Source organism: Bubalus kerabau, chromosome 6 (assembly GCF_029407905.1).
Source record: "Bubalus kerabau isolate K-KA32 ecotype Philippines breed swamp buffalo chromosome 6, PCC_UOA_SB_1v2, whole genome shotgun sequence".
NCBI lineage: Eukaryota > Metazoa > Chordata > Mammalia > Artiodactyla > Bovidae > Bubalus > Bubalus kerabau.
Window position 1 is genome coordinate 35,324,899 of NC_073629.1, and position 14,483 is coordinate 35,339,381.

The window sequence follows — 14,483 nt, forward strand, 5'->3', positions numbered from 1 at the left end:
GTGACCCCATGGAGCCTGCCAAGCTCCTCTGTCCAGGTAAGAATACTGGAGTGGGTTGCTGCCGGGGACCAGCCCCGGCTGATCCAGGGTATTCGAAGGAGAGACGGCTAGGCGAGGGTCAGGGAATAACTGCTTAATTACACTTTAATTAAGGATACAAAGAGTAATAGAATAAGGATAGCTCAGTGAGGAAATTCAGTGGAGAAAAGCGGCTGAAATAAGGATAGCTCAGTAAGAAAATTCAGTGGAGAAAAGAAGCTGAGTGGCTTGGTTTACGCGGAAAATCAATATAACCCGTGACACCAGGTTAGCTCTGACCACGGAGGCCGCAGGCGCCCTCTCGAATAGCGGAAGGTGCCCCACCTTAGACACCTTCTCGAGTGGGTCTTAGAAGCCCAGGCAAATAAATGGTCGCAGAGGACATCCACGCTCCAGATGGACGCTCAGCCAGAAGTTAAAGGGAAGAATGACATGGGGAGACCAAGTTTCAGTGAACAAGGCCCGCACTTTATTTTCCAAAGTAGTTTTTATACCTTAAGTTATGCATAGAGGATAATGGGGGAAGGGGTAGAGTCATGCAGCAAGCCAGGCTTTTTTCCTGTAAACTTATCATATGCAAAAGTTCAGGTGATAGACATCATCTTCTGGCCCGGAGGCCTGTTAACATTTTAAGAAACTCATCTTTCTCTAAAGGTGATTATTCCAAAGTCAGGCGCCAGCCTTCCAAAAAGCATTGAACAAAGCTGCATTTTACATTTCTATACACCCATTATATCAATCAATACACTGCCAAGGACACAGTAGGAGTATGGAGACTTAGCAGCAAACATTGGCCCAACAAGTGAAAAACCCTTCACCAATACATTTTCTAATCAATCTTTTAACTACTCAAAGGAATCTGTGTTTAGGCAGTTTAGAACATCTCCTGCCTCTCACAGTTGGGAGGCTCTGAACAATCACATGTGGCCGGAAAAACCCATTCAGGCAGGCTAGAGGATTTCCAAAGGAGTTTGTAGGTTAAACACTGTCACACCCAGGAATTATTAACTGGAGCTGTGAGCTAACTCTTTTTTCAGAGAGAGGTAGTGGGGGACAGCCCCCCGTAAAGTCAGAGGTGTAGGTGAAAACACAAAGCAGAAAGTAGGCAGACTCTGGTTTTGGGGGTAGATGCTCGAGAATTTCCAGGGGGACTCCTGAGGCTCGATCCCGCCTTTGCGTATGCCGAGCCTCCTTCCTCATGACCTTTGTCATGGGCGGAGTGCCTCACGCTGGCTCCCGGAAGTGATAGAATTCCAGTTGAGCTATTCCAGATCCTCACTCAATATGCAATGTGCCGGCTCCCAGCAGGTTGCCATGCCCTCCTCCAGGGGAATCTTCCCAACCTAGGGATTGAACCCAGATCTCCTGCATTGCAGGTGGATTCTTTACTGTCTGAGCCACCAGAGAAGCCCAGTGTAAAATAATTACATACAATTTGGAAAGTCAAGCAGAGTGCTGTGGTAAGTGGAAATGCATATATGTACATGTTTGCATCTGCCCAGCCAGTCTGTGTCTTTTGGTTGATGCATTTAATCCATTTAAATTTAAGGTAATGATTGATATGTATGATCCTATTACCATTTTCTTAATTCTTTTGAGTTTATTTTCTGTAAGTCTTTCCCTTCTCTTGTGTTTCCTGCCTGAAGAAGTTCCTTTAGCTTTTGTTGTAAAGCTGCTTTGGTGGTACTGAATTCTCTTAACTTTTGCTTGTCTGGAAAACTTTTGATTTCTCCATCAGACTTGAAGGAGAGTCTTGCTGGGTGGAGTATCCTTGGTTGTAGGTTCTTCCCTTTCATCACTTTCAATATATCCTGCCATTCCCTTCTGGCTTGTAGAGTTTCTGTTGAGAAATCAGCTGATAACCTTATGGGAATTCTCTTGTGTGTTATTTGTTGTTTTTCCTTGTTAATATTTTAACTTTGTCTTTAATTTTTGTCAGTTTGATTACTGTATGTATCAGTGTGTTCCTCCTTAGGTTTGTCCTGCTTGAAACTCTGTGCTTCTTGGACTTGGTTGACTATTTCCTTCCCCATGTTAGGGAAGTTTTCATCTATTATCTCTTCAAATATTTTCTCAGGTCCTTTCTCTCTCTCTTCTTCTGGGACCCCTATGGTGCAAATGTTGGTGCATTTAATGTTGTCCCAGAGGTCTGTTAGGCTGTCTTCCTTTTTTTCATTCTTTTTTCTATATTCTGTTCTGTGGCAGTGATTTCCATCATTCTGTCCTCCAGGTCATTTATCTGTTCTTCTGCCTCAGTTATTCTGCTATTAATTTCTTCTAATGTATTATTCATCTCTGTTTTTTGTTTTTTAGTTCTTCTAGGTCTTCGGTAAACATTTCTTGCATCTTCTCCATTGTTTTCAGAGCTCCTGGATCATCTTCACTATCATTATTCTGAATTCTTTTTCTGGAAGGTTGCCTGTCTCCACTTCATTTAGTTTCTTTTCTGGGGTTTTATCTTGTCCCTTCATGTGGGACATAACTTTCTGTTTTTACATCCTAATTAACTTTCTGTAATGTGATTTTTGCTCCAGCTCCTGTGGTATTATGGTTCTTGCTTCTTCTGTTTGCCCTTTGATGGATGAGGCTAAGAGGCTTGTATAAGCTTTCTGATGGGAGGGACTGGCTGTGGGAAAAACTGGGTCTTGCTCTGGTGTGCATGGCCTTGCTCAGTAAAGTTTAATCCAATTATCTGCTGATAGGTGGGGTCATTTTGTTGTCCTCTGATCACTTGATCTTTCAGCAGCATTTGATACAGTTATCTGTTCCCATTTTTCTTCACTTGGCTTCTGGAATAACAACCTCTCCTGGTCTTCCTCCTGCCTCACTAGTACTCATTGACATCATCTCTTATTAGCATCCCCTTGTTCTCTCCAACCTCCAAGTGTTGGCATGCTCCAGGTCTCAGTCTTTTATCTTCATAATAGATCTTGTGGTGATCTTAGCCAGTCCATGGTTTATCCATCTCATCTACATCTTTGTTGTTCAGTCGTGTCCGACTCTTTGTGACCCCATGAACTACAGAGAGCATGCCAGGCTTCCCTGTTCATCACCAACTCCCAGAGCTTGCTCAAACTCGTGTCCATTGAGTCGGTGATGCCATCCAACCACCTCATCCTGTGTCATCCCCTTCTCCTCCTGCCCTCAATCTTTCCCAGCATCAGGGTCTTTTCCAGTGAATCAGCTCTTCACATCAGGTGGCCAAAGTATTGGAACTTCAGCTTCAGCATCAGCCTTTCCAATGAATATTCAGGGTTGATTTCCTTTAGGATTGACTGCATTGATCTCCTTGCTGTTCAAAGGACTCTCAAGAGTCTCCTCCAGCACCATAGTTTGAAAGCATCAATTCTTCAGCGATCAGCCTTCTTTATGGTCCTGCTCTCACATCCATATGTAACTATTGGAAAAACCATAGCTTTGACTAGACAGACCTTTGTTGGCAAAGTAATGTCTCTGCTTTTTAATAAGCTCTCCATGTTAGTCATAGCTTTTCTTCCAAGGAGCAAGCATCTTTTAATTTCATGGCTGCAGCCACTATCTGCAGTGATTTTGGAGCCCCCAAAAATAAAGCCTCTCATTGTTTCCAGTGTTTCCCCATCTATTTGCCTTGAAGTCATGGGACTGAATGCCGTGATTTCATTTTTCGCCTGTTGACCTTTAAGCCAGCTTTTTCACTCTTCCTCTTTCATCAAGAGGCTCTTTAGTTCCTTTTCACTTTCTGCCATTAGAGTGGTGTCATCTGCATATCTGAGGTTGTTGATATTTCTCCTGGCAGTCTTGATTTCAGCCTGAGCTTCATCCAGCCTGGCATTTCGCATGATGTACTCTGCATATAAGTTAAATAAGCAGAGTGACAATATACAGCCTTGATGTTCTCCTTTCCCAATTTTGAACCAGTCTGTTGTTCCATGTCCAGTTCTCACTTTTTTTTGTAGTTTATTTTTAATTGAAGGATAATTGCTTTACAGTATTGTGTTGGTTTCTGCCAAACATCAACATTAATCAACCATAGGTATACATACGTCTCCTCCCTCCCCATCCCACTCCTCCAAGTTGTTACAGAGCCCAAGTTTGAGCTCCCTGAGTCATACAGCAAATTCCCTTTGGCTATCTATTTTACATATGGTAATGTATGTTTCCATGTTACTCTCCATTCAGTGTTGCTTCTTGACCTGCATATAGGTTTCTCAGGAGGCAGGTAAGGTGGTCTGGTATTCCCATCTCTTTAAAAATTTTCCACAGTTTGTTGTGATCCACATGGTAAAGCATCTGCCTGCAGTGTGGGAGACCCGGGTTTGATCCCTGGGTTGGGAAGATCCCCTGGAGAAGGAAATAGCACCGTACTCCAGTACTCTTGCCTGGAAAATTCCATGGACTGAGGAGCCTGGTGGGCTACAGTCCATGGGGTAGCAAAGAGTCGGACACAACTGAAGGACTTCACTTTCGCTTTCACTTACACAAAAGCTGTGACAGGCTTTAACATAGTCAGTGAAACAGAAGTAGATGTTTTTCTGGAATTCTCTTTTTCTATGATCCAGTGGATGTTGGCAGTTTGATTTCTGGTTTCTTTGCCTTCCTAAACCCAGTTTGTACATCTGGAAGTTCTTGATTCATGTACTGTTGAAGCCTGACTTGAAGGATTTTGAGCATTACCTTGCTAGGAGGTGAAATGAGTGCAACTGTGTGGTAGTTTGAACATTCTTTGGCATTGCCCTTCTTTGGGATTGGAATGTAAACTGACCTTTTCCAGTCCTGTGGCCACTACTGAGTTTTCCAAATTTGCTGGCATATCGAGTGTGGCACTTTAACAGCTTCATCTTTTAGGATTTGAAATAGCTAAGCTACATCTTGAAGGCTGTCACCTGTATTTCTGTAGATCCACTTCTCTCCTTACCACCATACTGGTAAGGAGAGATGGGACATCTCTATGTGGTTATCAGTAAACATTTGAAATGTACTGTGTCTGAAGCAGAACTCTTGATATATCAGAACTTGTTGTCTGCCCACCTGAGTGTCCTTCAGTCTTTTCCCATTCTCCCCGTTGCTCTGGTCACAAACCTTAACATCATCCTGTATCTTTTCTTGTCCTTACTTCTTACATCCAATTTACCAGAATTTCTGCAGTGCATTTCTATATTAATTACAGTAGCACAAGATGGTATTAAAAAACCAACCCCCCCAAATCTTAGGACTTACCCTAAAATAAATTAATTTTCATTCACGTGAAAGTCAAAAAACATTTTCCCACTTAATAGGTGGCCTTGCATGTGGTTGTTTAGGGTCCAAGCTCCTTCCATAGTCAGGCTGCCCTCCTCTAGGGCTCAGCGTCCTCCCCATTGCCTGGTGGGGGATGGGGGGACAGCTGATGGAAGTTCAGGCAGCGAGGCTTTCATAGATGTGGTGCATATTTCTTCCACTGCTGTTGTGCTGACCAGGACTTAATTGTCACATACTTAACTGGAAGACACCACTTGTTACCATGTGTTCAGAAAGAAGAAGTAATGTGCTTGATGACCTGTTAGCTGGGCTTTGCCACATGTCTTCTTTCTAGTTTTCTGCTTTTGCCCTTCTGTTCCAGCTTCCACATAGCAGCCCCAGTGATTTTAAAATGTAATCCTGATTCTATCATTTTTGTGCTTAAAACTCTCTAGTGGCTGACTTCCTGTTACACTTAAGTAAAAACCATACTCATTATTATGGCCTATTCCCCTTCTCCCCTCCAGCTCATTCACAAGACGTAGTTCACAAACCTTGACATCATCCTGAATCTTTTCTCATCCAATTTACCAGCAATTTCTGCAGTGCATTTCTGTGTTAATGTGGATAGCACAACCTCATGGTGTAAAAAAACAGTTGTTCTAGCCTTCTTGCTCATTCTTTGAATGCGTCAAACCTGGGCCTTTATGCTTGCTATCTTCTCTCTCTGAATTTTATTTTCCCGAATCTTTCTACAGTTCGCTTATTATTTTTCTGCCTAATAATGTGGTTTTGTACCACTGTGTAACAAACCACCCCAAAGTTTAGAGGCTTTAAACAACCATTTTCTCATCTCATAATTCTGTGGCTTATGGACTCTGTTGGACTCAGCTGGGTGGTCATTCTTTCCCACATGATGGTGGCGGATCACCAAGTCAGTTATCAAGGGACTGGACTGGATCCACCAAGAGGACTCACCTCCATGACCGGTTGTTGATGTTGGCTGCCAACTGGGAGATCAGTGTGCCCCGACACGTGCAGTCTCCTGGTGACTTAACCTTTTCACAGCCTGGTGGCTGAGTTCCAAGGGAGAGTCCCCAAAAGCATGTCTTCCAAAGTAGTAAAGTAGAAGCAGCTGATCCTGTATAGGGTGGGCCAGGCCATCTACACCTTTGTCTTGTGTTATTTTCCTCATAGGACTTACCGCTATCTGAAATTACTTTTTTGTCAATTTATTGTCATCTGCCACTAGAATGTAAGTTTCTTAAAGACGACCTGACTGGTCTAGCTTCCTGTTAGCCCCATCACGACAGTGCGTAGAATCCAGCAGCTATTTTGTAAATGTTGAACAAAGGAGTGCTGAACTCTTCCCCAGGCTGTAGTCTCATTCTCAATTTCTTGAAGTTAATGATATCACCGTTTTTGTTGATGGTGGGCCTTGAAATCTTACAGTCCTGTCTGTCATCGTTCTCCTTTTTTCCTTCTACGTGCATTCAGCTGCCAAGGTCTCTAGAATTAATCTTTAAAATGTGTCCGGGGGGTTCTTTCTGGTCTCATTGCCACAACTCTTTCAGATCAACATCCTTTTCTACTTCAGCCTCCTTTTGAACTGAGTGTACATTTAATTCTGGTTTCATCTTCCCCAAATATAGTTCCCATCCCCCTTGAAAACTATTGTTAGCAGGTAAAGTTAGTTACAAGCTTTTTACTTTGGCAGAGTCATCGCAGCCCACCTCTCCAGCTCTGTGTTCCACCATGTGCGTCCTCATGTTTCCGGTTTCTGAGACGAACATGTTGCTTTCTGCCTCCCATGTCTTGCACTCTTAGAATGCTGCCCATACTTCAAAGTCTATTTCCCATGCCCATTCCTCCATGAAATCTTCCCGGTTGCTCCCAGTCATATGTGCTGTTTCATCCTTTCAGCCCTTGAAGCTCTGCTCTGAATCCTTGCTGAGGCCTTGATTGTTTGCATTTGCTGCTTACATTACTCAGTGTCTTCCACTTGCTGGCCACTGGGCTGGTTGTTGGGTTTGGAGAGGGGTGAGGCAAGATGGAGGAGAGGGCATTAGGAAGGTGAATTCAGACTTGAGTAAGGAGTTAACCTTCCCTGGAAGAGTTCACATTATAGTGCTGTGGTTTTCTACCTTCATTGTGTGATGGAACCAGCAGGGGAGCTTTGAAAATCCCTACACCTGGTTTTGACTAAAAAGATGCACAGCGTGAGAGTTGTGAGTTAAGTTTTATTTAGGACAAAATGAGAACTGTAGCCAAGAGACAGCACCTCAGGTAGCTCTGAGAGATTGCTCCAAAGAGGCCCTCCAGGCTCCTCTGTCCCTGGAATTCTCCAGGCAGGAATACTGGAGTGGGTTGCCATTCCCTTCTCCAGGGGATCTTCCCAACCCAGGGATCGAACCTGGATCTCCTGCATTGCAGGCAGATTCTTTACCATCTGAGGCACTAGGGAAGCCCCCAGGGGAAGGTAAATATATGATTTTGATGCAGGGGGAGTTCAGTGCAATCAGGTGCTTACTTTACAAAAGGTTTTCTGCTAGTCACAAGGAGCTGATGTCACCACGAAGGGATTTAGTGCTTTTCTAGATAACGAGGAGATGCAAGGATTGGGATCATGAACTCAGTTCCCGAAAATATCTGTGAAGACCTCTTCCACCATTTCCCTGGAGCTCAGAGTGCCTCATTCTCTGCCCTGAATTCCCCGCAGCGGGTGTTGAAGGGCTGCAGCTGCAGCAGCACAGGGCTCGGTCTTCAGAGGCAGATGCGAACACCCCTGTTGTTTTTCAGTCGCTGGCAAATGCTTTTGGCAGGTGTGTGTTTGTAGTTGACAGGCCAGTGCCAATTTGTAGACGATGGTTCCTCACCTAGAGATTCTGGTTTAATTGACTTGGGAGGTGGCCATAAGATTGGAAAATTTAGAAACTTCCCAGGTGATTCTAATGCAGGATTGAGAGCCTTTGTGGCAAGGGATGAGACTGACCAGTAAGTGGTTAATTTCAGTGTGTGTTATGCTAGAAGAAGAAACAGCACACCAGGAACACAAAGAAGTGTTTGGTTTAGCCTGAAGTTACTTTTATTCCTACAGCTACACTGTAAGCCATTACTGGGCAGGGCCCAGGGCATTCCCATCTTGGAACTCCCTCACCTGATCCTTATTCACAGAGGCTGTTTGACAGAGCATTCTGCAGTGATGGTAATGCTCTGTATCTGCACTGTCCAGTTTGGAAGCCACTCTGCCCAGTTTGGAAGCCACTAGCCATAGGTGGCAATTGAGCACTTGAAATGCAGCTAGTGAGAATAAGGAAATAATTTGCAGTGTAATTTTCATTTAAATAGCCACGTGTGGCTAATGGCTGCTGTATTGGACAATGTTGAATAGAGAAGATAGTGTGTTGAAACAATTTGACAGTGTTTATGCAGAGGCTTAGATGAAGCAAGCTGTTTTCTCTGATTGAGAGTTTAGTCACCTTATTTGAATCTTAATTTTGCACCTTTTAAGTTTCCCATTTCCCACAGCTTTACTGAGAAATGATTCACATACTGTACAATTCATCCATTTAAATTGTATAGTTCAGTTTTTTGGTATATTCACAGATAATGTACAACCATTTCCACAGTTAATTTTAGATCACTTTTCATCACCGCAAATAGAAACCCTGTAAACAGCTCACAGATATACAGGGAAGACTTGTGGTTGCCAAGGGGGAGGGAGTTGGGGGAGGGATGGATTGGGAGTTCAGGGTGAGCAAGACAAACTATTATATTAATACATAGAATGGATAAATAACAAGGTTCTACTGTTTAGCACAGGGAACTATATTCAATATCCTGTGGTAAACCATAATGGAAAAGAATATAAAATGGAATGTATGCATATATATAACTGAATCACTTTGCTACACAGCAGAAGCTAACACAACATTGTAAATCAACTATACGTCAATCAAAACAAGAGCTCTGTACCACTTAACTACCACCCCTGTGTCTCTTATATCCTCAGTCTCTTATATCCACTTACCAGTCTCTGTAGACTTTCCTATTCTGGACAGTTCATATCAGTGGAATCATAATATATGGTTTATGGTGACTGGCTTTTTTCACATGGCATAATGGGGGCTCAGCAGTGAAGAACCCACCTGCTAATTCAGGAGATGCGGGGTTGGATCTCTGGGTGGGTACGATTCCTTGGAGAAGGAAATAGCAATCCAGTCCAGTATCCTCAGTGGAGCTTGGTGGGCTACAGTCCATAGGGTTACAGAGTTGGACATGACTTAGTGACTGAACAACAAGGTTTTCAAGACTCACCCATGTTGTAGCGTGGATCAATACTTCATTCCTTTTTATGGCCTAATAATAATCCACTGTGTGATAGTCATTAGCTTATAGACATTTGGGTTGTTTCTCCACCTTGGCTATTGTGAATAATGCAGCTATAAATGTTTGTGTACAGGTTTTTGTGTTGACATATATTTTCACTTCTCTTGGGTATATACCTCGGAATGGAATTGCCAAATCATTTAGAAAAAAAAAATATATGTATATAGTCTCAATGAGACTATGTGCGCATGAATGTATGTGTTTATATACAAACACCATTTTACTAAGTATTTTTATTTCAGTTATTATGACCCAGAGGGATGGTATGGGGAGGGATGTAGGGGGGGCGGGTTCAGGATGGGGAACATGTGTATACCCGTGGTGGATTCATGTTGATGTATGGCAAAACCAATACAATATTGTAAAGTAATTAGCCTCCAATTAAAATAAATTTATATTAAAAAAAAAGAAAGCATTATCTTAACACTAGAAGTAGGTTGTTTTTATTAAAAGTAATCATACTTCAATATATGTGCTAATTTTTGTAGCATTCACGCAGGATGCTGTATTCTCTGCTCCTCTGTGAATGTCTGTGGCTGATAACTGCTTATGCTCATGATGATGAATGGATTGATCCCACAGACATGCTTAACTATGATGCTGCTTCAGGAAGAATGAGAAAATCTCAGGTATTTACAAAAATCCATGTGTGTATAATACCCTACCAGTCCTGTGATGGAAATAGTCTACATTTGTTATTGTTTTTCACAGAGCTGTGAAAGAGTCCTATGACAGTGATTAATGACCATGCAGAATATCTTCCTGTCTCTTAGCCTAAGATGATTTCAACCCCACCTGTTTAATTCTGTTTCAGATTAGAATGTAAAGCTGATCAAGAAGCAAACCCATTTGATTTTAGTTCTTAGCTAGTATATAAATTTGAGGCTGTTACTTTTTTGGGGGTTTAATACAGTTGAAGAATATATATAACAAGCAAAGCCATAAAATGATGGAGTCAAAATTTTAGTCTTCACTAACTGTAGATTATTTTTACAACTGAACTATAAAGAAATAAAACCTCTCTCTGCTTTGCTTTAGGTGAAATATGGTATATCAGAGAAAGAAGAGGTCAATCCTGACTTATCATATGCTGATGAATTATCAGAATGTTACAACAGACTTGATTCTTTAACTTATAAGGTTAGGATTTTTTATTCATGATTTTTGTATTACTTATAGTATGTTAAATTGTTCTGTGTTTTCTGTCTTTGCTAACATTTCTTGTGTTTGTATGGATGTGAGAGTTGGACTGTGAAGAAAGCTGAGTGCCGAAGAATTAATGCTTTTGAACTGTGGTGTTGGAGAAGACTTTTTTTTTTTTTTTTAAGTACAAAATAATTTATTACAGCATTATATAGGTTGGCATTATTTTACAGTGAATTCTTTTCTCTCAACAATTAAGAATCTAAATATACACTTAGCGTGAAGGAAAACAATTTTAATTAGAACAGTTTCTCTAAATAAAATCTCTTTTGAATTTATATTTGTCTTAAAAGGAAGTATTAATGTTACAGACATATATGGTTCTGAAAAAAACATATTCAATGATACTGTTACTGTTTTCTGTACAAGATAGAACAAAAGCTGCTGCTGCTACTGCTAAGTTGCTTCAGTCGTGTCCGACTCTGCGACCCCATAGACGGCAGCCCACCAGGCTCCTCTGTCCCTGGGATTCTCCAGGCAAGAACACTGGAGTGGGTTGTCATTTCCTTCTCCATGGAGAAGACTCTTGAGAGTCCCTGGGACTGCAAGGAGATCTAACCAGTCCATCCTAAAGGAGATCAGTCCTGGGTGTTCTTTGGAGGGAATGATGCTAAAGCTGAAACTCCAGTACTTTGGCCACCTCATGTGAAGAGTTGACTCATTGGAAAAGATTCTGACGCTGGGAGGGATTGGGGGCAGGAGGAGAAGGGGACGACAGAGGATGAGATGGCTGGAATGGCATCACCAACTCAATGGACGTGAGTTTGAGTGAACTCTGGGAGTTGGTGATGGACAGGGAGGCCTGGCGTGCTGCGATTCCTGGGGTTGCAAAGAGTCGGACACGACTGAGCGACTGAACTTGTGTTTCTATCTAAAGTACAATTTACAAATATATAAATAATTTTTTTTCTTTAATTACCCTAGCCTTGGTTTCTCTTTACTCTGGCCTTGAATTTTTAAAAATTGTACTTTTATTTTCCTGTAATAACATTTATCTCACTGTGTTGTAATTATTTCTTTACCAGGCTGAACGTTTCTTGGAACAAAGAATATTTTATTCATTCTTGATGCTCTATCACCTGTCACAATGCTGGACTGTAGTAACTCATGACAAGTATAGCAAATGAAGAAATGTCTCTGCTGCTAGCTTATAAGCATAACAGTTGCTCCTACAAATATAAGGGATTATTATAATCTGGTGTGTGGTAACTCTTACTTCATTTATTCAGTCCTTTTATTTCTGTGGCTGCAGTAGAGTTTGAGAAAGGAAGTAAGTCAAGATTGTTGGTTGGTTTGAGCACAGGTTATGCTGCAAGAACCCACCTCTGTTGGTTTTGAAGCAGGGTGCTGGCGGCAGCGTGGAGGAGGCTGGGATGGGGGATGGCAGAGGTGCAGCAACGCTGAAGGCTCACGCTGAGGCTGTGACGGGGTGAAGAGAAAACTTTCCTGTGGTAGAATAGGCAAGTTGTGGTGGTTGAGGAATAGGGAAGAGCGAGAGTGAATGGCGGAGGGTTCCAGCTTGAGAGGCTGGGAGAGCTTGCTAATTGAGATCCAGATGTATCCCAGTGAGGTCTATAAGCAGCTGCATGTGGTTCTTACCAAATGTGAATGTTGTCTCATCTGAGTGCTAGCAAAGAAAGGCTTGGATAAAATTTGCTTCAGTGTTAACTGCATTTTGTAGTGTAGTGAGCTAATTTGGCTGCCTGGTAGGAAATGGAGAAATGCCCTTTTACTGAAATTTTTCATTCCATTGTTTGTGACTTTGGGTCTGACATTGTAAAAACATAATTAGTAAAATGAAGTCTTTAGTCTTTGTTAAAAAAAATTTTTTTTTACTCTTAAAAAGAAATTTAAAAATTTTAAGGTTTGTAAACCTTGCCTGAAAGCTGAGGAGTGCCCTGTGACTTCTTGAGTGTCATTCTGTCCTGGGTCTGTGTGTGCTGCTCAGTTATTACGTGTTTATCATCTGAAGCCCATTCCAGTGCTCCACTCAGCTTGTGGTCCACACTCAAGTAATAAGTGGAAGTTGCTTATCGCAGGTTCTAAATGCCTTATGACGTGCACTACCCTCACTCAGAAACTAGCCGCTCTGGTGATTATAGACCTGAGTTCAGAGGAAGTCTGTCCTCATGAGGGATTCTGTGCAGACGGGCTGCCGTGTGTGGACGTCTGGAGAGGCCTTAGTTCAGTTGCTCAGTCGTGTCCAACTCTTTGCGACCCCATGGACTGCAGCATGCCAGGCTTCCCTGTCCATCACCAACTCATTGTTCAAACTTATGTCCTTTGAGTCGATGGTGCCATCCAACCATCTCATCCTCTGTTGTCCACTTCTCCTGCCTTCAATCTTTCCCAGCATCAGGGTCTTTTCCAAGGAGTCAGTTCTTCGCCTTAGGTGGCCAAAGTATTCCTGCCATTTGGTAGGGCATGACTGATAGTTGGCAGGAAAAATCAGTAAAAGGCCAAAAAGTAATACACACATTCAAGAAAATCTTTGCTGTGTCCTTCATCTTCTAGCTGCATGTTGCCTCTGTTTCTGTTTGGCTGTGCTCTCTATTTTTTTCCTCCCCTTTTCCTTTTTTCTTTAAATCATTACTTTGGAATTAAGAAGGGGCAGATTGGTCCAAATGTTCTGCTTATCCACATCTCTGCTTCCTTGTTTCATGATCTTCAGCTTTAAAACTGCTGAAAGTCAGAAGAAAACTGCCAGTTGGTGCAGTATGGGACTCCTGGTGCACTTTTGTTGCCTACTCTTTGCAAAGAGAACCCACAGAAAGCAGGCCAGCTCTACATTTTAATCAAGCTTGATGAACATATCCAGCTCCTTACTTTGACCTTGATGGGACCACTAGGCTAGAAACTTGACCCTTACATTAAACTCTGACACTAACTAATGTATTTATTTTGTGGTTGCAGATTGATGAATGTGAAAAGCAAAAGAGAAAAGACTATGAAAGTCAAAGCAATCCGGTTTTTAGGAGATACTTAAATAAGATTTTGATTGAAACCAAAAAGCTTGGACTTGTGAGTATTTGATGTGATACCAATCAGTGTAGTGGATATTTTTGTTGTGTGTTAATCTCACATTATGTCAACAGTGATAAAGCATCATTATGCTTCAACAGAGAATACCTGACTCGCCCTTTTACCAAAACCTTAATCATGCAGGATTGAAGGTAGCGGCCTGCTGGTTTGGTGGAAGGCAAGTGAGCAGTGCTGACCCTTCTGCTTTTCCTTATAGTTCACGGGGATTTACTTACTCTGTGCTCTGCTGTACCACCTAATTGAGTTGGGGGGAGAGGGAGATTGTTTTAAATTTGCTATTTGAACTTTGCTGATCAGTTGCAAACTTAAACTCATGACTTGGTAAGGAAATTCTATTCCAGTCTTTAGTTCTTTTCTATCATTTCCACACTTTCTTGTTCAAATGATGTAATATCATTACATATTGAGAAAAAGAAAAGTGGGTTTTAAGATTTTTCTCCTAGCTGTTTATTGTGGCAAGGGCTGCTTTATAGAATTACATGTCATGGACATATTGTTCATGATTAATATTAAGATTCTATTTTTTCGAGTCATTGCTTTCCCTTCAGGGAGTTGAAACATCTAGAAAATTTTAAAAAAGGGAGGGTTAAAATGAGCAATAATCCCACATTATT

At 41.8% G+C, this 14,483-nt stretch overlaps 1 protein-coding gene across 9 annotated transcripts in view; it reads left to right on the top strand.

Moving 5' to 3' along the window:
- The window catches only part of CLCC1 (chloride channel CLIC like 1), a 31,509-nt gene that overhangs the window by 3,835 nt on the left and 13,191 nt on the right, over positions 1 to 14,483 (top strand). For 3 of the 9 annotated variants that reach the window (XM_055584892.1, XM_055584889.1, XM_055584890.1), the window contains exons 2-4: positions 10,113 to 10,253; positions 10,663 to 10,764; positions 13,741 to 13,848. In XM_055584892.1, the coding sequence (XP_055440867.1) occupies positions 10,125 to 10,253; positions 10,663 to 10,764; positions 13,741 to 13,848 (339 nt within the window). In that variant the 5' untranslated portion in view covers positions 10,113 to 10,124. Of the gene's footprint in view, positions 1 to 1,415; positions 1,500 to 10,112; positions 10,254 to 10,662; positions 10,765 to 13,740; positions 13,849 to 14,483 lie in introns of all 9 variants that reach the window. The other 6 variants (XM_055584894.1, XM_055584897.1, XM_055584891.1 and 3 more) reach the window with 3 other exon arrangements.